The 23,147-nt window shown below is 61.5% G+C and overlaps 7 protein-coding genes across 7 annotated transcripts; 3 read left to right on the top strand and 4 right to left on the bottom strand.

Moving 5' to 3' along the window:
• Window positions 1–2,838: 2,838 nt before the first annotated feature.
• F751_4963 (PXMP2/4 family protein 4) lies at window positions 2,839–3,917 on the bottom strand (the record flags this gene model as incomplete). Its single annotated transcript, XM_011401548.1, has 5 exons — window positions 2,839–2,945; window positions 3,096–3,142; window positions 3,259–3,389; window positions 3,503–3,593; window positions 3,733–3,917. The coding sequence occupies 5 exons, from the start codon at window positions 3,915–3,917 to the stop codon at window positions 2,839–2,841; spliced, it is 561 nt and encodes a 186-aa protein (XP_011399850.1).
• A 458-nt stretch (window positions 3,918–4,375) lies between these two features.
• Window positions 4,376–8,399, bottom strand: F751_4962 (Transportin-2; the record flags this gene model as incomplete). The annotated part of the gene is made up of 7 exons (XM_011401547.1): window positions 4,376–4,664; window positions 4,857–5,387; window positions 5,700–6,133; window positions 6,338–6,583; window positions 6,938–7,174; window positions 7,361–8,080; window positions 8,298–8,399. 7 exons carry the CDS (start codon window positions 8,397–8,399, stop codon window positions 4,376–4,378), a joined length of 2,559 nt encoding a protein of 852 aa, XP_011399849.1.
• A 453-nt stretch (window positions 8,400–8,852) lies between these two features.
• F751_4961 (Splicing factor 3B subunit 2) lies at window positions 8,853–12,171 on the top strand (the record flags this gene model as incomplete). Its single annotated transcript, XM_011401546.1, has 10 exons — window positions 8,853–8,977; window positions 9,062–9,122; window positions 9,233–9,596; window positions 9,796–9,944; window positions 10,101–10,224; window positions 10,422–10,528; window positions 10,652–10,763; window positions 10,927–11,212; window positions 11,523–11,844; window positions 11,992–12,171. 10 exons carry the CDS (start codon window positions 8,853–8,855, stop codon window positions 12,169–12,171), a joined length of 1,830 nt encoding a protein of 609 aa, XP_011399848.1.
• Window positions 12,172–12,816: 645 nt separating this feature from the next.
• F751_4960 (Thioredoxin-like protein 4A) lies at window positions 12,817–13,576 on the top strand (the record flags this gene model as incomplete). The annotated part of the gene is made up of 4 exons (XM_011401545.1): window positions 12,817–12,822; window positions 12,846–12,980; window positions 13,323–13,461; window positions 13,551–13,576. 4 exons carry the CDS (start codon window positions 12,817–12,819, stop codon window positions 13,574–13,576), a joined length of 306 nt encoding a protein of 101 aa, XP_011399847.1.
• A 340-nt stretch (window positions 13,577–13,916) lies between these two features.
• Window positions 13,917–14,837, bottom strand: F751_4959 (Histone H2B.2; the record flags this gene model as incomplete). Its single annotated transcript, XM_011401544.1, has 5 exons — window positions 13,917–14,016; window positions 14,143–14,216; window positions 14,333–14,434; window positions 14,653–14,715; window positions 14,805–14,837. The coding sequence occupies 5 exons, from the start codon at window positions 14,835–14,837 to the stop codon at window positions 13,917–13,919; spliced, it is 372 nt and encodes a 123-aa protein (XP_011399846.1).
• Window positions 14,838–15,407: 570 nt separating this feature from the next.
• On the bottom strand, window positions 15,408–18,506 carry F751_4958 (V-type proton ATPase catalytic subunit A; the record flags this gene model as incomplete). The annotated part of the gene is made up of 7 exons (XM_011401543.1): window positions 15,408–15,782; window positions 16,009–16,569; window positions 16,804–16,956; window positions 17,159–17,686; window positions 17,981–18,037; window positions 18,199–18,337; window positions 18,469–18,506. 7 exons carry the CDS (start codon window positions 18,504–18,506, stop codon window positions 15,408–15,410), a joined length of 1,851 nt encoding a protein of 616 aa, XP_011399845.1.
• Window positions 18,507–19,023: 517 nt separating this feature from the next.
• F751_4957 (hypothetical protein) lies at window positions 19,024–21,470 on the top strand (the record flags this gene model as incomplete). Its single annotated transcript, XM_011401542.1, has 9 exons — window positions 19,024–19,070; window positions 19,203–19,350; window positions 19,441–19,563; window positions 19,805–19,887; window positions 20,065–20,314; window positions 20,506–20,625; window positions 20,755–20,803; window positions 20,956–21,158; window positions 21,342–21,470. The coding sequence occupies 9 exons, from the start codon at window positions 19,024–19,026 to the stop codon at window positions 21,468–21,470; spliced, it is 1,152 nt and encodes a 383-aa protein (XP_011399844.1).
• Window positions 21,471–23,147: the final 1,677 nt, after the last annotated feature.

Raw genomic sequence — 23,147 nt, 5'->3', positions numbered from 1 at the left:
CAGCTCGGTACGGGACATGCAACTCGTGAATGTCGTTACTCAGCCCTATCTGGACATCCTCTGGAGCTGATGGGCCTCGTCAGCCAAGCATGTCATACGGTCACATCAGTGGACGCAGTGCGAGCCAGTGACTCTTTCATAATCATGATCTGCTTTGCGAAGCTAGCTAGAGTGTCAGCATCCTCGATTCTGCAGTGGTGAGGTGCGGAGATGTTTGCTTGCCGACTCCGCCGCCGAAGAAAAAGACGGACCCATTGCAAGTGGCATGCGCCATCTACTCCGGGCCACCTCCTTCATACCTGTCATGCTCCAACTCCACGAGTGCGGTTGCCTTCCTCTCTTCTACCATCTGCATTTGCCTCCGCATCATGATCAGCTCCTGTGAGTGGACTTCGACCTGCTTCTGAAGCATGCCGAGCTTGGATTGCCCCTGGCGCAGCTGACCCTCGATGTTAGCCAGCTCACGAGTCCGAGCGGAGCAATCTGCGTGGAGGTCAGGGCCAATACTGGCTTCAAGATCTCAAATTGCAGTATTATGCTGCTAACCGACTCCTTGGTGGGTCAGCTGCACAGATGATCCTGGCATGTGTGGAGCATTGGCCTGTTCAACCGTGCACATTGCCTGAACAAAGTTCCACCTCCTACCATCTGACCGTCAACGCCACACAACTTACAGGGGAGAAGTATGGATTCGAAGTTCGACCACGCAAGGCAGAAATCACCTCCATCGCACAATCCTATGCCCTGTCGCGCCTGGACGGTGCTGATGGCCAAGAGTGACAGGGGTGGGCCTGGCATTCCCCCCTCCAGATACCATCCATGGCAACTCTGCATTGAACCTGACGACTGCTCCTATAACACATGCTTTAATCGACCCCACAGTGCATTGTTTGAGTTGAAGACGATGTCATGCAGCTCGGTACGGGACATGCAACTCGTGAATGTCGTTACTCAGCCCTATCTGGACATCCTCTGGAGCTGATGGGCCTCGTCAGCCAAGCATGTCATACGGTCACATCAGTGGACGCAGTGCGAGCCAGTGACTCTTTCATAATCATGATCTGCTTTGCGAAGCTAGCTAGAGTGTCAGCATCCTCGATTCTGCAGTGGTGAGGTGCGGAGATGTTTGCTTGCCGACTCCGCCGCCGAAGAAAAAGACGGACCCCATTGCAAGTGGCATGCGCCATCTACTCCGGGCCACCTCCTTCATACCTGTCATGCTCCAACTCCACGAGTGCGGTTGCCTTCCTCTCTTCTACCATCTGCATTTGCCTCCGCATCATGATCAGCTCTTGTGAGTGGACTTCGACCTGCTTCTGAAGCATGCCGAGCTTGGATTGCCCCTGGCGCAGCTGACCCTCGATGTTAGCCAGCTCACGAGTCCGAGCGGAGCAATCTGCGTGGAGGTCAGGGCCAATACTGGCTTCAAGATCTCAAATTGCAGTATTATGCTGCCAACAGGCCGAGAATGGCTCACCCGAGGCGATATCGCGGCCCTCCTCCAGCAGAATATGAAGGCGGGTGGACTCCATGCCGACCCGCAGCTGCAAGTCTGACAGCTTCTGATCATGGTCTGCGACATAACGAGAGATTTGATGTTAACTCCTGTGAGTGGACTTCGACCTGCTTCTGAAGCATGCCGAGCTTGGATTGCCCCTGGCGCAGCTGACCCTCGATGTTAGCCAGCTCACGAGTCCGAGCGGAGCAATCTGCGTGGAGGTCAGGGCCAATACTGGCTTCAAGATCTCAAATTGCAGTATTATGCTGCTAACAGGCCGAGAATGGCTCACCCGAGGCGATATCGCGGCCCTCCTCCAGAAGAATATGAAGGCGGGTGGACTCCATGCCGACCCGCAGCTGCAAGTCTGACAGCTTCTGATCATGGTCTGCGACATAACGAGAGGTTTGATGGTAAAAATCTCGCTTAAAAAGGGTGCACCCCTTACAGACGATCTGCCAGCCTCATTGTCGATTGGTGTCTTACCATGCAGTAGGAGCCGGGTCTGTCGCCATACAGGTTGCTCATTCATCGCGAATAGTACAGAATCAAGGAAGCTATACGATTATCATTTTTGAATGTCAATAGGTGTTTGAGCAAAGATGCGCTTACAACCCTGACACAGACAGACTGACCTCCCCGCTCGATGTCGGGAAGTGGAATGACGGAGGGCAGGAGGTTGCTTGCATTGGTGCAGGGCGTGTTCGGTCTCCTCATCATTCAGCCTCACCTCGGTCTGAAGACCAAGTCAGCTACAAAGACTCACAACTAATATATTGTTGGGTTGTGGACCGATTCTGATAGACTGTCTTGCCTCATCGCGTTGGCAATTAATATATCGGGAAGGGCAGAAAAACAGTGTTCACACTTGCCTTCGAATAAAGCCAGACAGGATCAGATTGTCGCTCTGTGCACAGCAACCTCCATTAAACAGGACCGTGAGTCTCACAACACCCTCCTGGATTACATAAACGTGCTGGAGTACAGCATCACTCGTATCGGAAAATGCCCTGGGGATGAGACCAAAAGAATACATTGCCGGCCGTGCAAGTGCTGTGCCGAGCATGGAACAGGTAGGTCAGAAGGGAACAATGTCATGTGCATGGTGTGGGGCTTATTCTCGTTTGTCGTCGGCGACTGCATTATCCAAGACCACCTCGATGTTCCGCCCCTCCTTGCCGACTCTCAGGGGTTGCAATGGCGTTTTCAGCGCCGGCCTGTGGTCTTCAGCGGCGCACCGAGATAATATGTAGGTTCCAGCCACCTGTCATGCAGTGGAGGGAATGCCGGTCAGTGGTGCCGAAGCAAATCGGCCGCGGTCCTCACCTCTCGCCCACCCCTCACCCCTCGGGCCTCACCGAGATTACATTGGCGTAGAGTATTCGCTGCTGCGTGGGGACAACAGCAAAGTTGAAGATGTGTGCTGGGATCCACAGCTTCCAAGAAGCTGGGAGGGAAGGGAGAGGGAAGGGGAGGGAGGGTGGAGCAGGGCGACAGGATTCTGTCGTAAATTTACCAGGCGTCCATCCTGTTGGTCTCAACACCGCACCACTTTAGCCATGGCGCAACCCACTCCTCATTCTGCAAGCAAACCTACCGTATGTTGTCGGGCCCCATTTCTGCTTGACCTCCTTGATGCAGTCCCTGCCACGAAGCAAAGGGGGGAAGAGCGTGCTGGGGCGATCGAAGACTCGCAAATAAATATGCGAATGCATGAAGCGCATATCTTGACACCAAGCTGCGATTTCCCTGCCTGGCACCTTGGTCGTCCTTCCAGGAAGCACTTGTACACATAGAAGATGAGGGTGCAGATGGGTGCCCACATCATCTGATCGATGAACAGCTTGGAGGTGATGGCAGCCGCAGACTTTGGGGTGTCCGGCAACACGTTCTGTGGGAATGGCGTTGCCATTGAGTTTGAAAGCAACTGTGGGCAGGCAATGCGTACACCTGATCCTTTGGGCACACAAGTGTGCTCATGAGCATCCACATCCTGTCCCGTACCTCGTCCAGAAGGCCGTAGTAGTAGTGACCCAGGGGCCCCATGAAGGCACCGTTGAAGAAGGCCAGCCGAGCGGTCCTTGCCCAGTCGTACCTGAGCACAGCCGGAGGGGACACAGCGTCAACCACCTCCACCTCCAGCCGACAGGCCATGAGTTCAGCAAAGCGATATACAGAGGCTTTGAACACCGCGGGTAAGCCTCCCTTGAACGTGCGCTCGATCCGGGACCTACCTCCACAGTCGAGCGTCTGCCGGCCTGCTAAGTCGCTGCGCCAGGGCATCCCCCAGCACGGCAGACACGAACGAAGTCACAGCCTTGGTCTGCACAGGATTAATAGCCAGGTGACTGTTGTAGTGGAGCCAGGCCCAGCCTGGGGAGTCGAGCAAGACGGTGGCCAGGCTCGTGGGGAGGGACATGGGCACGCGTCGCGCAGCTCGTCCGTGACCTCCTCCTCCTCGCAACCGTCTCAAGGAGCTTATATGTCCACAAGACCCTACTGGAAGGTGTGGCAGGTGAAGTGCTGGACGCAGGGTGAGGAACATGGTGTCATTGTCGTCGTCTTCGTTATGCTACAGATGCGCCCAGCAGGAGAGCTTTGATCTTCCCACCAGCTCCGGGAGGTTGGTTGGGCGCACGTGTGCAATCTCCTGCCTCGCACCACAGCTTTCCCCGCGTGACACCGAGGTTGAGCTTGCACTGAACTCAAATTGAATCGTCGACACCAGATCCGGGAAGCCCGACCCCTCGCGATCGCCTTGCGAACCCCTCGCAGTGCCACTTGCCTGGCTAGGTCAGCAAACACGTTTTCAACCCATGCCTGTCGTGCGCGGTCCAAAGGTTAACGACTGTTCCGCGTCGTCCCAGACGCGTTGTCTCAGACGCCATATACAGCAGCCAGTTTCTGGGCCACAGCAGGCGACAGGCTGCGCATGGCTGCGTCCCATTGACTCATGGCCTGCAGCTGGGCCTTCAGGCCCTGCAGCAGCTGTGCGGACTCTGCCAGCACCTCGGCCCCCGGGATGGCCTTCCAGGACGCCAGCACCGCGCAGAGGGGGACGAAGGCCTGCAGCGCGGGGCCTGCATCCCCCGCGAGGAGCGCGCACAGGCCCCTCACGCTGTGCTCCTTCTCCTCGCCGTCTCGGACCCCCGCCAGGACCGAGCACCTGTGGATTACGAGATGGAAAAGGGGGATGGCTGGGTGACTCAGCGACAGAAATGTCACCTGCGGGAATGCAGGTGCTCGTATGACCCTGGCCTTGTTCCATCAGGCAGCAAAAACCACCGTGGGCCCAGCGGGGCCTGCAGAGCCGCGCTCCGGCCCCGACATCCTCCCCGCCCCGCCCCGTCCCACCCACCACTGCGCGACAAAGTGCGAGGCGTGCGGCGCCAGGGGCCCGGGGCACACCAGCGCCAGCCTGCCCAGGGAGATGGCGGCGTTCTCGCGCAGGCTGCGCGGCAGCTGCCCCGCGCCCGCCTGCAGGATGCCGACATAGCGCTCCAGCAGGCCCTGCGCCACAGGCGCAACCTCCTCGCCCGTGCAGCGCACCGTCAGCTCGCCCATGGCCCAGGCCGCGTTGTTGCAGGCGGAGATGGTGCGCCCCGTGATGCAGGGGGGCGCCAGCTGCTCGACGGCCGCGCCCGCCAGCTGGCGCAGGCGCGGGCGCAGGTGCGGCGCGCACGCGGCGGCCAGGTCCCCCACCAGCGCGAACGCGGCCTGGCGGACGTCCGGGGGCGAGGGTGGGGAGCAGGCTCTCTGGGCGAGGTCCAGCAGGGGGCTGTTGCCCACCAGGGACTCCACGCTGGGGCCCAGGGACTCGACCAGCCCCGCCACAAAGTCCAGGGCGCAGACCTGGATCTGGGCCCCCTCCTCCTCCTCCAGCGCGCCACTGCGAGGGGTGTGGAGGGGTGAGGGAGGCAGTGAATGGACCTCGAATGTTCAAGGGAGAGCGGATTCAATGGAAAGACACAGAGGGCACCTCGTCTGCATCGTGCATGCCCAGAGCCCCAAGGAGCATCCCAGCAGGGGTCTGCTGCCTTGTGTAGGGAAGGCCCGCAATGCAGGGTGCTTCGCGATCACCCGACACGAGGATGCAGAGCCCCTCGCGACAGCACCCCCAACAGCCTCTGCTCAGTCAGAAGAGGGCAGTCCACCCTCACCGCCCCCTCGCCCCCCCACTCTCCCGGCACAGCAGCCCTACCTGGCGACCCCCGCCTGCGCTGCGGCCACCAGCCCCACGCATCGCCCGAAGCTGGGCTCCGCATACCGATCCAGTACCTGGCCCGGGCAGGCCTGGGCCACCGCGGTGAGGCACTCCAGCAGGGGCAGGAGCTCCGGGTCGCCGTCGGGCAGGCCCAGCAGGCGCGAGAAGAGGGGCGGGAGCAGGGCGTCCCGTGCCGCGCCCTCCACGCCCAGCGCGCCGCCCACGCGCTCCGCCAGCGTGGCGATGGCGTCGTAGGCGTGGCGCAGCGTGCGTCGGCCGTACCGCTGCACCGCCGCCGCCAGCGCCGCGGCGATGGCCGCCAGCTCGGAGGGGGGGAGTCCGTCGCCCCCCAGCTCCACCAGGGTGGCCAGCGACCCACAAGCCGCCTTCTGGACCACCGGGTTGGCGTCCAGGCAACGCTGCGCCAGGGTCTGCGGGGGGCGGTGGTGGAGCGGCGGGTGGTGGTCGGTGGTGGTGGCCTCGAGGCGACGAGGGGGATGGTCACCCTTTCCCACGCACATCCCCACAAAGCCATCCCTGAGCACACCAGCACGCCTGCTCCCAGCTCCACGCCACCCCACCCTCCCCACACATTTGTGATCGGCGCTCCCCGAATCCCTCCACCACAAACCGACCTGGACGACGGTGGTGACGGTGGCCTGCGGGACGGTGCTGGACCCAGGCACGCAGCCAAACATCCAGCGGCTGTACCGCGCCAGCGCCCAGGAGGCGATGCAGCGGACCATGGGGCGAGGGGACGCTGTGGCGGGGAGCAGCATGCCCACCAGGTCCTGCAGGTGCGGGGCCAGCCCCGTGGTGCAGCCCTGGCTGATGGCCCCTAGCGCCAGGATGGAGGCCTCCTGAGCCCGCCAGTCATGCTCCTTCATTTGTTTTGGGGGGAGTTAGGAGGGGCTTTGCATCCATGCTCTCTACCAATCGTGGCGGTGGGGTTCGTGCATCACGAATCGTGCATGGCCCCTCAGCAAGCACACCCAGGCCGGCCTCATAGCCATTCGATCACCCCTTGCCCACACACAACTTCAACCCTGCCCAACCTGCAGCCGCTGGTGGATGGTGGGGAGGACGATGGGCAGCAGCTCGTCCCCAAAGGTGGTGGACAGCATGTCCAGCGCCGAGGCGGAGCAGCGCCTCAGGTTCCAGCGCGCCACCTCCTCGTCCTCGCTGTCCTCGTCGCCGGGGTCGCCCTCGCCGCCGCCGCCGCCAGTCCGGCCCACGAAGGGCTTGATATCGGCTGCGCGCTCCGCGGCGTGTCCGATCCCGGCCGCGGCCGCGCCCTGCTCCGCCGCCTCGGCCTCCGCCACCTCGTCGTCGTGCTCCTCAAAAACCATGTTGCTGAGCAGGACAGGGAGGAGGCGGGGCAGGAAGGGGCGCAGGACAGTGGCGTCGTCGCCGTACTCGCACAGCGCGCTCCAGAACTCGCAGGACTCGATGGCCACCGCCTCATCACCGTCCTGGTGATGCAGTGGTTGCGGAGGGGGGGAGCGGCTCTCTGCGTACATCCCGCCTGCCATCCCGCTGCCTGATCCGACTCCAGAACACCCCTTGCCTACTCCGGGGAGTGACTTGCCCCCCCCTTTATCACCCAACCTTCAGCCCCCACTTTCCCCCAAACTCGCACTTTCCCCCAACATCCCTACCTGCGTGGACCCCAGCATGTACTCTATGAGCTGGGGCAGGGAGGACTGCAGGCGCTCCGGCGCCAGCGTCAGGGCCTGCACCAGCCCCGCGCAGACGTCGCGCCGCACGGTGGGCTCGCCGTCATGCGCCAGGCCAAACAGGCCCTGCAGGTAGTCGTCCATGGCCTCGCAGAGGAAGGCGGGCATGCCCGTGGCGGCCAGGTTGAGCGCCGCCACTGCGCCCGCCCTGACCCCCGGGCTGGGGTGGGCGAAGAGGCGCAGAGCGGCCGGAAGCAGGGTATCGTTGGGCGCGGCGCCGGCATCGCCGGGGCCTCGCTCCTCCAGGGCGCGTGGATGCTCCTCCGTCAGCTTGAATAGGGTGTCCAGCGCCCCCTCGGTGGCCGCCAGGGGGGCCTCGGGGGCCAGCGCCCCCGCCAGGCTCGGCACCAGCTCGGGCCAGTTGGGGAGGCCGGCCACGCCCACGGCCGCGGCCACGCAGGTGCCCGCCGTGTGGCGCAGCGGGCGCGCCTCGTGGCGCAGCATGCGCAGCAGGCCGGACTGGAGCTGGGCCCAGGCTTGCCTGCTGATGGGTGGCGGCGGTGAGGCGGTGAGGCCGTTCTTCAGCAGCAGGCCAGCCGTCTGGCGCACCTCCAGGGACAGGCCCTCCCCGGCAGAGAAGATGAAGGCCAGGTAGCCGGTGTAGTCGGGGGAGCCACGTGCAGCATCCAGGCGCGCCAGCACCTGGGATGGTAAGAGGTGGGTGGCTGGGAGTTGATGGAGCACATGGAAATGGCATCCCGTCACTTCACCCTCCCTCCACCCTCCCTCGTGGTAGACACCAGCAGCATGCACGGCATAGACTCAATGCCCCTCGACCATCCAAAACCCATTACTGTGCTGGGACCCCTGCACACTCGACGCATGCCAGCATCCAGGCCATCTGGACCCACCACCGCACCTGGGATTGGTTGGAGCTGGGGTTCTGGAGCTCGAGCAGGAGACCCACCAGCTCATTCACAATACCGGGGCTCGGCTGCCAGTCAGATCCAGGGCTCGACATCGAGATCAAGGTGCCAGCGGCACGAGCCTCAAGCCGCCTGCCTCCTGCACAGAGCTTCCAGCTCGTGGTCCCGGGATCATGCAAGGCGAGCACAGGCCTTCAGGTTCCCGCAGACCAGTCCTTGGGGTACAAATATATAGTTCAATTGCTGTACTACAGCAATGGCATTCTGTGCCATCGAAGCATGTTCGTATGCCGTCCACAGGGGCCGTGCTGGACTGGAGCTGGGAACCACATTCGGCATTTCCTGGTCCAACGCAATGCTTTGGAGCGAGGCGCCGGGACTGGCGCGCTTCCACACCGCATCTACATAGGGCCCAACTCCGTGAAACAGGAATCCTCCTTGAACGATAGGGTGGGAGTTCAGGGGCTGATCTTAACCCCCTCCCACACCCGAGCACCCCCACCTCCACACCCAGGAGTGGGATATCCGTCCTGCAGCTCCCTGCTGGGATGGCCACCCCAGGGAGCGGGGATGTCGGCAACGGGGGTCCGAATGGTGCCGGTGACAAATTTACACCGGCGCAGAAGAAGAAGCTGAAGCAGAAGCAGAGGAAGGAGGCCCGGAGAGCGGAGAGGTGAGGGTGCAGGGACACAGGTGTGGGAGGAGAGCGATTCTTGGGCACCTTTCGGCGCACTGAGCCCCAACCACACACTTGCAGGGATGCCATCGAACAAGCAAGAAGAGGTCCATCCTCGCTGTCCAAGCCCTCGCCGGCCGAGGTGTGTCTCTCCTTGGTGATGGCTAGAGAGTGGCAGGAATTGGAACACTGTATCACTGGTCCACATCATCATGTTGCATGAACTCTACCTGCCATACCAACATATCGCAGATCGAGGGAGTGGAGATAGAGTATGTCTCCGCCCCCCTGGATTTTGAGCTGCCTGGCGCTGCTCCCGGCATCAAGGCGGAGGCAGGGAGTGAGAACATGCCCGTCGATGAGCCTGCCACTGCCGGGCTTGGCAGCAGCTCCCTCAAACAGGAGGAGGCGGATGCAGGGACAGCTCCCTCAACAGCAGCCGAGGAGGACCCTGCCGCAGAGCTGGCTCGCATAATGCAGCGGTTTGGGAGGGTCGAGGACATGCTGGGCACTTCTGGAGCGGAAGCAGATGAGGCCGAGGAGAGGAACGGCGGTGCAGCCGACGGGAGGGGGGATGGAGAGGCCCAAGAACAGGATCCGGGCAGCAGCGATGAAGGTATGCGCTGGCGGCAACATGCGGAGTCAGAAGAGGTGGATTCGTTGGCATGCGGGCGCTCCTGGCTCGCACCCTGTCGAGTGTGCGGAAGGCTTTCTCCCTCTGCCGGTAAATCAAGGTCCTGTCGTGTTACCGGCTCCCTGTCCTGCCAAACTGTCTACTCCCTTGACCCATAGCCCCTTGCCAACTGTCAACACAGAGGGTGGTGAGGCCCAACTCTCAAAGAAGAAGCTGCGAGCCGCCTCACGTCTCAAAGTGGCGGAGCTGAAGCAGGCGTGCGCTCGACCGGATGTGGTGGAGATCTGGGACGTGACGGCAGCAGATCCAAAGCTGCTGGTGCATCTCAAGGTGAGTGCTGGTTATTTGTGTGGAAGTCGTACCTTCCATGACACAGCACATGTATAAGTAAGCTTGCACTGTCAAGCAAGGTGGATGCCCAGGCTTGGGCTCGCCTCCTGGTTGTACTGTGTGATTCAAAATCCACCCACCCACTGGCACATGCAGGGGTACAGGAATACCGTGCCTGTGCCAAGGCATTGGTCGCAGAAGAGAGCGTACCTCCAGGGAAAGCGCGGTATTGAGAAGGCTCCCTTCCAGCTACCCGACTTCATCGAGGCCACGGGGATAGGTGCGTCCGGGGGGCCACCCATGGAGTTGTGGTGTTGGGTTTTGAAGCGAGCCTGTGAGCAGGAGTCTGCCCCACTGGCGGCTGGTGGCTTGAGCTTGTGGGTCTTCCCCGTACACACTGCAGTTCGTCATGTTGTGTCCAGCGGATGTATGTGTCAGCTATACAGCAACGCAAATTCCCAATCCACGGACTTGCAGGCGAGATGCGGCAAGCGTATCTGGAAAAGGCCGAGACCCAGAAGCTTAAGTCCAAGGCCCGAGAGAGGATGCAGCCCAAAATGGGCAAGCTGGACATTGATTACCAGGTATGCTGGGGCAAGGTCGTGATGTGGGCTGCTGAGATGCCTTGGTTAGTGGCAGGTCTCCTAATTTTCCCGCCCCCTTCCAAAGAAGCTATGCCACTATTCCCTTGTCATTTGTTCCTGCAGGTCCTGCATGACGCTTTCTTCAAGTACCAGAACAAACCCCGCTTGAGCAAGCTGGGAGAGCTCTACTACGAGGGCAAGGAGTTTGAGGCAGATATTAAGCATGCCACGCCTGGTATGTGCAGTATGGTGTGGAACTTGGATGTGGTGCAGGGGAAATCTGCGTGCACTCCTTGTTTAGTGCTGCCTGGGAGCCTTCCTCACAGCAGTTCATCTTGGATCTCCGTCATTCTCTGCTGTCACTCAAATCACACCGCCGTCTTCCCTCAAACCAACAGGCGTCCTGTCTGAGGACCTGCAAAAGGCGCTGGGCATCGACCCCGGGATGCCCCCTCCCTGGCTGATCCACATGCAGCGGTATGGCCCCCCGCCCTCATACCCCTCCCTCCGCATCCCCGGGCTGAACTCCCCCATCCCCGCCGGGGCCCAGTTTGGGTACCACCAGGGCGGGTGGGGAAAGCCCCCGGTCGATGAGGAGGGCCGACCGGTGTATGGTGACGTGTTTGGCGAGCAGGCTGCTGAAGAGGCCGAGGAGGAGGAGGTGGTGAGTCACTGGGCGTCTGAGTGTGTCAGGGTGGGTGGTCCCTGCCAGGGTACCTTCAACAGCACATGTCCATCGCCTGGTGGTTCCCCAGGTCACACCAGCAACTCCTCGGGATTGCTCTGGGTGCACCCTGCGCGCCCCGACTTTCACCGGCCACTGCCAGCCTCGAACTGGGACACAGTCGATTCAGTCTCTCAGTTCACGCATCACCCCCACTCCAACCCCCATGTATGGCAGCCTTCCGGTGGTGGTGCACTGGGGCGAGATGGAGGAGGAGGAGGAGGAGGAGGAGACCAGCAGCGAGGAGGAGGAGGAGGAGGAGGGTGCGAGCGGGGGCGAGGTGGACGACAGCGCCTCCCTCGCCGACGGCCTTGCCTCCGTGGCTTCGGGCCTGGCCAGCACCCTGCCCTCCGGCATCGACACCCCCTCCGAGATCGACCTCCGCAAAGGCAAGGACACGGGGCCCCGCCAGCTCTACACGGTGCTGGAGCAGACGGCGGCAACCGGAGGCGCGGGGGTCATCATGGGGTCGGACCACACCTACGTCCTGCCGGGGACGGGCGAGAAGAAGCTGTCCATTGCCGCACAGAAGCGGCTGGAGGCACTGCGCAGGGAGGTGCCCAGCGACCTCGATGTCGCCATCGACCCCGCGGTGAGCATGGGAGGATGGAGTGCGGGGCAGGAGCACGAGCATGGGAGCTGGGAGAACGGGGCTGGCACACCGGATTTTTGAGGGCCAGCCTGCCCGCCCTGCAAGCACACTTCTCAGTATTGCTTGTCCACCCACCTGTGCCTGCAGGAGCTGGAGGGCCTGTCCGACGCGGCGCTGCGTGAGCTGTACGAGGGGAGGGTGGTGGAGGCCCGGGAGGCGGCGGGCAGGGAAGACTTCTCGGACATGGTAGCTGCCAAGGCTGCCGCCCAGAAGAGGAAGGCCGCGGACAAGGCAGCGAGCAAAGACACCAAGAAGTTCAAGTTCTGAGGCAGGCATGTACGTACAGCTGAAGCAGGCAGCACGAACGGGGAGGGGGTTGGTGGGCCCACTCACAGGACAGAGGTTCAGACAGTTGAAATGAAGTGCATGCTGCCTCACCGGAAGGTACGCCAGAGAAAGAAACGTCATGAGGGGTACACGGCCCGCTCGGTACACTACCCAGATTGTTAAGATTCTATCACACTCGACCTAGGTCTGGATACGACGCAGTGCCGCAGTGGCAGCCTTGCACCCTGGCCTTGAAACCGTGACATCCTCTTGCGCTCCGGTGTTGCATCAGAGTCTGGTGACACGCGATGAGTTACCTGCTCCCGCATCTGCGGAGTGGATACGCTGTCGATCAAGCCATCCTGGCGGTGAGCACGGCGCCTTGCCCTTTCGACATGCCGGCTGGTGGGGTGATGGCGTGCAGTTTGCACGGACCTGAACAATACTAACGAACACTCCAATCGGACCCTGATTGCCCAGGAAGAAGATAGAGTGGTAGTGCTAAGATTCGGACATGACTATGATGATCAATGCATGCAAATGGACGAGGTGGGTGGTCTGGGAGCTTATGCAGGGTCGTCCAGAACTTCGCATGGATCCATCGGTCCCTGAACTGAGGCTGCAACTGTCTTGGCTCGCCACTCCATGGCCGTGGGGCCCCCCTTTTCCCTCAGATTCTGGCTGGCACTGCCGAGAAGATGAAAAACTTTGCAGTCATCTACCTGGTGGACATCTCGGAGGTGCCGGACTTCAATGCCATGTACGAGCTGTACGACCCATGCACAACCATGTTTTTCTTCAGGAACAAGGTGCGCCGAGCGTGTGTTAGTCTGTGATTCTACTCCCATTGTGGCGTACAGGCGCTCCTGGCAAAGATAATTACCCTTGAGAACTGCTCTATGTCTCCAGGACAGTCTCTTTGCGACATTGAAATCCACGAGCCTGACTTGGCAACTGTTCGATCCTGCCTTGAGCTCCCTTGCCCCTTGCTTAGCAAGATCCTGGGAGGCACTGCACCTGGCAAGGGTTTGTCGACTTGGCACGACATGATTCTCTCATGCATGCACCGTTTGAGCTCTGGTCATGGAGGTGTTCTTCCTCCTCCGATCCTCATGCAAGTAGCACCCCCCATGATTCCCCCCATTCCACAGCACATCATGATTGATCTTGGTACCGGAAACAACAACAAGATCAACTGGGCCATGACTGACAAGCAGGAGTTTATTGACGTGGTCGAGACTGTTTACCGCGGGGCTCGCAAAGGCAGGGGTCTCGTGGTCTCGCCCAAAGGTAGGATGGTGATGGGGGAGGGCAGATGAGCTCTGTAGAGATTCGAGGATCCCTCACCCAGACCCCTACCCCCCAAAATCACCATGCAGACTACTCCACCAAGTACAGGTATTGATACACCCTCTCGCCTCCATTTGCTCCCCATCAATGTACCGCCACCCCCAAACCTCCGACATGTTCCTGTACCCTTCCCACTCATGCTCTGGCGTTGGTCTGTAATTACAGTCAGAATTGCCTGGAGTCTCATACTCTTTGAACAGCCTAGCAGGCTTTGGAATTTGTGTGCATGCACGTACAGGGCTTCAAAGCATGGGTCGGCTGGAGCATGTGGTTTGAGAAGGGCAGTCAGGTCAATGGGGGGTGTCTGTGTCAGGCAGCGCTTGCAGCTACCCTCGTGGAGGTCCTTCAGGCCGCGGTTTACATCCACGCTCCAGCGCTTTGGTCGCAGTGCTGAATTAACCAGAAGTGAACTTGGTCACAGCCTTGGTGCCCTCAGACACGGCATGCTTGGCCAGCTCACCGGGCAGGATCAGGCGCACGGCGGTCTGGATCTCGCTGTGACAATCAAGGGGAGGTGGGAAGGCATGTCAGGGCTGTTTTGCTGGAGCTGCAGGTGGCGATACCACTGTGCATGGGCAGGCGGGCGTGGAATACAGCAACATCTGGCCCTTGCCCACATACCGGCTGGTGACCGTGGGCTTCTTGTTGTACCGCGCAAGGTTGCCAGTCTCCCCAGCCATCTTGTCAAAGATATCCTGCAGATGGGGGCAAGCCCGGTGTCAGGCAGTGGCACTGGAGTGCTGGCCTGTCGTGCTCTCTTGGAATCTGCACCTCAAAGACCCCAGGGATAAGCAACCCCCACAGTCCTCACATTGATGAAGGAGTTCATGATGGACATGGCCTTGGAGGAGATACCAGTGTCAGGGTGCACCTGCTTCAGCACCTTGTAGATGTAGATCTTGTAGGTCTCGGCCTGAGGGGACAGAGGAGAGGCAGAGCTGGCTGAGAGGGCTGTAACACTCCCAGCTGTCGGCCAGTTCAAACACCCCGACCACAGCCTGGCCCCTGCCAGCGCATCATTGGCTCCGTAGCAGCATATGTATTATCCCGCTCGCGGGCCGCGCCTGCGCGGAGCCCCCAGCAGCAACCGTCGCGGGCAGGGGTCACGCGATGTCACGGAGGTGCGCTCACCTTGCTCACGACCTTCTTCCTCGTGCCTGCGCTGCGCTTCTCTGCCACCTTCTTGGCGGTTTTCTGCAGGAGAGGGGGTGATCCGAGGCGCTGAGGGACACCTGTCGCGGAGTCCCGTGAAGTTTAAACTCAGGTGACCCGAGGGACCTCACCTTTGCCGGGGCCTTCTCTGCCTTGGGAGCCATTGTAGATTGCTTGGATGCTACTGGCGACAGGAGCAGGGAGTGATCGGGGAGGTTTAGAGTGTGGGAGGGCCGACTCGCGTTGATGTCCCTGCCTGGACATCCGACGCGAGGGTTTAACGGACACAGGTGGAGGGTTTATGACCTTGCCGTTCGCACTTTCTTATGTCGTGAATATGGTTTCTCCCTGTTGTTCTGCCGCAGGATTCGTTGCTTGCAACGGGTCTTGGGAAGGACACGGAAGCATCTGAACGAGAATGACGTGACAACAGATTTGACCCTTCGTTGAGACAGCGTTCAGAACCAGTCTCGAGCCGCTGGAGGCCGTCGCAGTGCGCCCCCCCACACTCTCCCAGCCATCTCAAGGATCCTCTTCATAGGATGGGGGACAAATTACAGAGGGTGGGACAACAGGGACTGACACATCGGAGCACTCCAAAGGGGCCCTGGTCAGATGACCACGCGAATGGCGCCCACAAACCGGGCTGGCGGCACATAGGGATGCACGGCGTGCCTGCTGCGAGGCCTTCTCCAGACATCCTGATTCCTAGCTAGCCATGTCGTGCTCTCCCTTCAGCGGTACTCCTCCTCCAGCGTCCTGAACCTGTCCTTGATCTCGTCGCTGAGGGCGGCAAACTTGGCCCGCAGCGCCTCCTCGCCCTCGGCCGGGTCCTCGAACTTCTGGGAGCTGAGCTTGTACAGGACGTCCGACAGGCGCGTCTTGATCACGTTGAAGGTCAGCTTGCTGCCGTCGGAGGCAGAGGAGGCGGAGCGCTCCACGGCCGCGTTGGCCGCGTTGTGGAAGGCAATCATGTTGCGCAGCATGTCCACCGATTTGTAGAAGGGGCAGTACTTGTCATACGGCGTGAAGGAGTTTTGCTGCAGGAAGTCGTCCTTGATCAGGCGCGCCGTCTCCAGCGTGATCTTGTCGCCCTCCGCCAGCGCGTCCTGCGAGGATGTTGAGATTGGGGACAGGTTATTGCGGAGGCGGAAAGTGTCGGGGGCACACTGTGCGTGACTGCCTGTCCCGCCGTCGCTCCTCTCCGCCCGACCCCCCAAGAGGCATTCTTCTCCCTCCCACAACCAAACCCCTTCCACACTTTGCCCGCTTCCCACTCCCCAAAACCATGAACATGGGATGCAAGCACCCCCCCCCCCTCACACACACACATACCTTCCCGACCAGCTGCACGATCTCGTTCAGGTCGTCCTCCTTCTGCAGGATCTCGCGCGCGGACTTGCGCACGCTGACAAAGTCGGGGTCGAACTTGTCGTAGAAGGGCTCCAGCCCCTTGGTGTACTTGGAGTAGGAGATCAGCCAGTTGACGGAGGGGAAGTGCTTGCGCTGGGCCAGCTTCTTGTCCAGGCCCCAGAACACCTGGACGATGCTCAGCGTGGCGGTGGTCACGGGGTCGGAGAAGTCGCCGCCGGGGGGGGACACCGCACCCACGATGGTCACGCTGCCCTCGCGGGCGGGGGAGCCCAGGCACTTGACGCGCCCCGCGCGCTCGTAGAAGGAGGCCAGGCGCGCGGAGAGGTAGGCTGGGTAGCCCGAGTCGGCGGGCATCTCCGCCAGGCGGCCAGAGATCTCGCGCAGCGCCTCCGCCCACCGGCTCGTGCTATCCGCCATCATGGAGAAGTTGTAGCCCATGTCGCGGAAGTACTCGGCCAGCGTGATGCCCGTGTAGATGGAGGCCTCGCGCGCCGCCACCGGCATGTTGCTCGTGTTGGCCACCTGCATGCTCGTAGAATGGGGGGTGGGGGGAGTGAGTGAGGGGGGGTGAGGGTTGGGTGGCAATAAAACTGCGGGACCTGTAGGAACAACTTCAATGCGACAGGGTGCACATCATTGACCCTGGCCATGATGTGCGGCACCAGGGGAGGCGCCAGGGTCCCCAAGCGTCCTGGTGGGGCAGGCAAAAGTCGTCAAGGCACCTCATGCACTCAATCTTGCCACCGCACTCCGCACCAGGGTGGTGCGCTGCATAATGGACTCCTCGCGCCCGTCGGGCAGGGTCATGGTGAGGGCGGGGAAGTCCATGAGCACCTCGGCCATCTCGTTGCCGCGCTCGCCGCAGCCGACGTAGATGATGCCGTCCGAGTTGGAGTACTTGCTCAGCGCCTGGAGAGGATTGGGTGAGGAGGTGGACGGCGGGGGGGGAGGGGTGTCGGGACGACTTGTCAAGGTGGTGTCAGGGGTCAGTAGGGCAACGCTGGCTTGCACGCCTGCCTCGATCCCATCACCGCCGCGAGCACACTCCATCTGCGCGCGTCTATCCCCCCGGGACCCCCTTCCCCCTTTGAGCCCTCCTCGGTCTGCTCACCTGGCTGATGACGGTCTTGCCGCAGCCAAAGGCGCCCGGGATGGCGCAGGTCCCGCCCAGCACGCCCGGGAAGAGGCCGTCCAGGACGCGCTGCCCCGTCAGCAGCGGCGTGTTGGCCAGCAGCTTCTGGGCCACGGGGCGCGGCGCGCGCACGGGCCAGAGCTGGAGCATGCTGTACTCCTTCTTCGCGCCGCCAAACTCCACCTCGATCACAGGGTCGGTGATGGTGTACTCGCCGGCGGGGGCGATGTAGGTCACCGTGCCGCGCGCGCCGGGGGGCAGCAGGATCTTGTGCTGCATCAGCGTGTTCTCGTGCACCTCGCCGTAGATGTCGCCGCCGGTGATGCGGTCACCCACCTTGAAGGCCAGCGGGTCGAACTGCCAGGCCTTGGTGCGGTCCAGGGCGGGCACGTCCACGCCGCGCGGAATGAAGCAGGAGTCGGAGTCGATGGCGATGGACTTGAGCGGGCGCTGGATGCCGTCAAAGATGGTGCCCATGATGCCCGGGCCCAGCTCCACCGACAGCGGCTGCGTGTGTGCGAAGGGGGGAGGGGGGGCGAGGGGGGGGTGAAGAGGGGCTCCTTGACGAGGTTGTGTGCGTGCCAGGGCTGGGCGCGGGAGGAGGGGCAAGAGTACATCCTGCAGCTCATGAGCAGGGCCAAGCGCGAGCGCTGGGGGCAAAGCTGGAGCAGGGCGTGGGTCGAGGACCGAGCATCAAGAAAGCGTCGTGCGAGATGGCGGCAGGTGAGCCAGTCCATCCGATTGATTTGATGCTCCATCAGCCACCCATGCCAGTGCTTCTGGCCATCAAACCCAGCATACCTTGCCGTTCCTGGTGACGGGGTCCCCAACAGTAAGGCCAGAGGTGTCCTCGTACACCTGGCGAAGACAGTGAAAAGGTGGACGGTGGTGGGAAGGCGTCGAGGCCACTCCGCGTGAGAGCAAGGCCTACAACATCTCCCCTCCACCCAAGCTGTGCTCCAAGTACAGTCGATGGCACTGTCGTCCAAGGCCTCTGCTCCTCGCCCACCCAGGCCTACCTGGACGGTGGCGGTGTCGCCCTCCAAGCGGATGATCTCCCCGATGAGCTTGTCAGCTCCCACACGCACCAGCTCGTACATGGCGGACCCACTCATGCTGCTGGCCACCACCACTGGACCGGAAACCTTGCGGACATACCTACAGTGACAGATCGACCATTAAAGTTGGGCAAGGATCCGGCCTGAGACGCGTGAACACGCATATACCGACCCTCCATAGCCCCTCTCCCCCCTTCCCCCAAGCACAATTCGAGACCCCCAGACCCTCACCCGTACGCCCGCTCCGACGTCTCCACATCCCTGCCCATGGCTCAAATCTCTATATGGGACAGATGGCAGGGGCTAATGCGACTTGAGGTTCGAGAGGACCAGGCGTCACAAGGGTTTGCGAGGCCTTGCGTGCCCACGATCCCTGGTGCTTGTGGGATGCTGCGATGCCGCACCGAGTGTGTTGTGAAGTGAGGCCCGTTTATGTATTTGTGTTATGATGAATTTGCTCATGACATGAGGGTGCTTTTCGGTGAGCTCGATGAGGGTCGCATCTCCGCTGAGCGCCCCTGCAGCCCACCTGGGGCGGGACTTCCCATACTATTGACCGAACAGGGCCGTAGCGGGTAGGAGGCCTCACAGGCTCATCGATCCCTCTGGGGAGCAAATACATCACTCTAAAGCCCATGTAGGGGTATTAATGTCCAATCTTATACTGATTGAGGAATGCATCATTTGACTGGTGTTGTCCACCCGTGCCATGTAGACATGTCCGCGAGAGGAGGACAAACGGAGCACACACCTCGTTCTAAACAGTCAAGATACCATTTCTGAAACATGAATTCCACCGCTGTATTCAGTGCGCAAGTGGTTCGGAAGCAGAGGTGAGCAAGATTCACAAGGTCCGGTTTGGGAGACGATGGTCTGACCTCTACATCGACAATGAATGAGGACTCCCTTGTATAAAGTCTAGAATTCTCCTGTGATACCTCTCGCGATTGTCAATATTCCCACAGGGTGGCTGTGAAGGTCATAGCCGATGCCAATGAGTCCCTGAAGGAGCAGATAGTCCTTGAAAACAAGCAGACCGTGAATGGCACAACATCTGAAGGCTTTGCGACTCTGGCAGAGTTGCAGGACGCAGCCAACACCTATGTCCAGAGGGTGCGACCTGTCGGATGCGCTTGTGCGCACGGGGTGGTCCTTGCCATTTTGTGTGCACAGGCTGATCGACTGACATCCTCACTGGCGCAGATCACAGAGACGCAGCTGCAGAAAGCGGCGCTCGTGGCGGCCAATGCTAAGCTGGAGGATGTCATTGCCGAGCAGCGAAGGGAGAGTGGGGGACCCAATGCCTGCTCCAAGAAAGTTATCCAGGTGGGGATGAGGAGGCTCTGCTGAGTGGAAGGTTATTCTGTGTGCACAGTGTTGGCTGCCATATGTGGGGCCCAGCACCCCACCTGCTTTGTTCCGGCGGCACCTCTGCTGCTCACCACCTGCCACCCAAAGTGTGTTAAAGAGACTTGTCGTAAGGGCAAGGAGTAGTAGTCCCAAGCATGCATCATGGCATCCCCCTTGGCTGTCCTGACCCTCATGAGCCTCCTCATGTGCCCTGCAGGGACGGAGGAGGCTCAAGATCCTGGAGGACCAGCTGCAGGCCGCTTCTGTCCGCAGGGACCAGTTCCTCCTCGCGCAATCCCAGTCGGCCAGGCGAGCGAGCGCGGGCTGGATGATTTGATTCCCAAGGGAGGTATCAGCAGGGCGGCTTGCTTGCTGGCATCTCCCTTCTTTGCCGACGCCTCCCCCAGCGCCCCTCGCCCTATCAATCAGACCCTCACACTCCTCATCCACCCATCCCATCCGGCCCCGCACGCGCAGCCGGGTCCAGGCCCTACAGCTGGAGACCACCGTGACGCAGGGCGCGGCCGCCAAGACCCGCGCCCGCCTGGCCAGGCGCAAGAACGACCTGCTGGACCTGGTGGCCGACATCTGCGAGGCGCACGAGGCGCGGGAGAAGGCGCTGGCCCTGATCGCGCACACCCGGGGACAAATGGATCGCGAGGCCGCGGTGCTGGAGCAGGAGTGGCGCAAGCTCACCCAGATCCTCGACCTGGAGCGGCTGGCGCGGGTGGGTGTGGATGTCGATGACCGGGGGAGGGGGATGATGCCGGGGAGTGGGTGAGAGCATGCGCATGGCATTCGAGGCCGGCCTGCGGTGCTCAAGGGGGAAATGGAAGGGTTGCTCACACTGCCGCGCATAGAACCCCTCCTGCGACTCATTCCCACGGCCGTCGAGCACCTCGGCCCCCCCTGCAACAGGACGAGCAGCGTCGGCGGGAGCATGCCCAGCGCGAGCAGCAAATGGCCAACCTGTTTGCCCAGGACTTTGCCGCGCCGACCCTGGGACCCCGGGCCCGGGGTCCCGGCAGCGGCACCGGGGTGGCTGGCGTGACCCAGGCGGCCACCGCAGCGCCCGCCCAGCCGCAGCGAGCGGGGGCTCTGGGCGCGCCGGCCGCCGCCAGCGCCGTCGAGGGGGGCGGCCCCGGGGCGCCTGCAACGCACGCGCAGCGGGTGCAGGCCTGCGCGGAGGCCTTTCAGAAGATATCCGGTGCAACAGGTGAGGCGCGGTGACGGGGTGGGCCAGGGTGGTCTGTCGGTCGGCGTGGCACGACTGGCGGCTGTGTCTGGAAAGAGGCCTGCATGGGGCTCCTCCCGGTTGGACATCGCATGACCCTCTTCCGCCCATCACCACCCCCCTGCACCACCCAGGCTACAGCAGCATGGAGGAGCTGGCAGCCGAGCTGGTGGCCATGCAGCAGCGGAACTTTATGCTCTTCAAGCACATGACGCAGGCGCAGCTTGAAACCGAGGCCAACCGTCAGGCGGCGGCCGGTTTTCGTCGGGAGGCTGCTGCGACGAGGGATGCAGTGGCGGCAGCAAGGCAGGCGCAGAAGTGCGCAGAATTCGCACGGGTGCGAGGGAGGGAGCATGTGTGCGTGGCTGCTGTGCGTGATGGCAAGGATAGGCTATGAGCGCATTCATCGAGATGCAGGCCAGCATCGGCAGAGGGGGGGGCCCTGGAGCATGCACTCATGTGGGCGCGAGGTCCCTCCTCACATCTGCGCCCTCACGATTCCCGGACCCACAATGGGCAGGAGGTGGGGGAGCGGACCGACAAGGTGCAATCCGACACTGCGGCGCTGGCACGCCAACTCACGGATCGCGATAGGCTGCTCGAGGAGCTGGGGAGGAGGGTGCTGGCCATGACGGAGGATGCAGGGTAGGTCTGCCTGGACCCTGGTCGTGTGCCGGCGCACAGCAGCAGGGGGTTGCTGGGTTATACGGTGTGTGCTTCTGAGCTGCTGACGCGGATGCAGCCCTCCTTCCAAACTGGACCTCAAAGGGCCCCATCACGAGAAAGTTGCCAGAGGATTGTTGAGGGGCTCGAGTCCGCCACAAAAGGTGCCCAGGATTCCACAAGATCGCCTGCCACGGTGCAGGTGCATTCCACTGGAGGTCACCGACGGCTCGCTGGCGCCCTCCCATGGGGCCCACGGTAATCTGATGCAGCACCTGGGTCTGCTGGAGAAGAGGGTCGCAGACATTGCCCATGTGAGCCGGGTGGCAGAGGCCACCAGGGCAGCTGGCCAGAACTTGCAGACTGCAGATCCTTGGAGGAAGCATCAATGTCTGCTGCAGCATGGCTGCAAAACCCACCTTGAATCATCCATCGAGCACAAATTCCACAGCGACCACCCACCACCCGGCCACAGGAGCTCACGCTGCAATCCCTGGCCAGCGAGGCAAGTCAGGTCAGCTCTGAGAGGTCCTCCACAAGGGCACCAGGGTCGGGGAGCAAGGGGATGTCATCGAGCGCTCCACCCCCGCCCTCTGTGTACAAGGGAAGACCCCGCGGAAGAAGAACGCGAGCCCGAAACAAGGGTACAGAGTTGCGGGGAGGACGTGGGTCATGCTCGCATGTGCTTGCATGCTGCACGATGATCCACTTGCAGACCTGCATTGGGATCACTCCATCCCCTTCACCAGTGCACCGTTGTATGGCAGTGGCCCAGTGCGCGTGCATACCCTACTGAATTGGCCCCTCCCAACCGGACTGACCGCACCCTCTGTAGGTACAGCTGAGGGCTCGCCCTCGGTGCAGCTTCCAGCTGTGCCGCTGGACAGAGATGTCCTGCGGGAAAGGGTCAGGCTCGCAATGGCGGCCGCCAAGTGATGTTGTCATCGATGCTATGTTGAGGAGGCCAGGAGTGGATGTGCACTGAGGCAGCATTGCTGTATACACGACGGGGAAGATTGAAGCATGGATATGACACCAGGCAAGTAGATCATCTTGGATTTTTCCGTGACAGGAGCATGCCGCTCAAACCGGGGGGCTCCCGGACTTGCTTGGTTCCCCCAACGTGGTTTCTTTTCGCAAACAACGCGCATGCGGCACAATAGCGCTACTCGACCTACAAACGCCCACAACCCCTCCCCCTAGCTTGTTGTGCCTTTAAGACTCGAAAACACAACCCGGAGATCCAGGCACAGCGAGTAGAGCGTGACCTGGCGGGAGTAAGCCACTCCTGGCTTCCTGCGCAGCTACGCCAAGGGCTTCATGCCCTTGTTCCAGTGCGTATTCCACTCCTTGTATCGTTTAGAAGGATCCGCTGATATCGCACGGCCCCGCAGCCTGTCACAGGAAGTGAGGGATCTCCAGAATCTGGGTGTCAATAAGCCAGGCTACCTTCAGAACAGCCACTTCGCACCCTTCGAGGCCAGCTCAACTCGTAAAATAAGCAGTGAGAGCGTCCCAGGTGAGGCAGTGGTCCTCCCTGTCATGCGCACGTCGATGGATCCCGGTGGGCCTGGGCATGTGCCACCATTCAAAATGCTGTGTTTCATTCATGTGCTCACTTCCCTCACAGCCACTAATCAGAGGGCGGACACCATCATTCCCT

Source organism: Auxenochlorella protothecoides (assembly GCF_000733215.1).
Source record: "Auxenochlorella protothecoides strain 0710 unplaced genomic scaffold scaffold55, whole genome shotgun sequence".
NCBI classification, from domain to species: Eukaryota; Viridiplantae; Chlorophyta; class Trebouxiophyceae; order Chlorellales; family Chlorellaceae; genus Auxenochlorella; species Auxenochlorella protothecoides.
The sequence above is the reverse complement of the archived record's forward strand: the minus strand, read 5'-3'. Positions and strand labels throughout refer to the sequence as shown.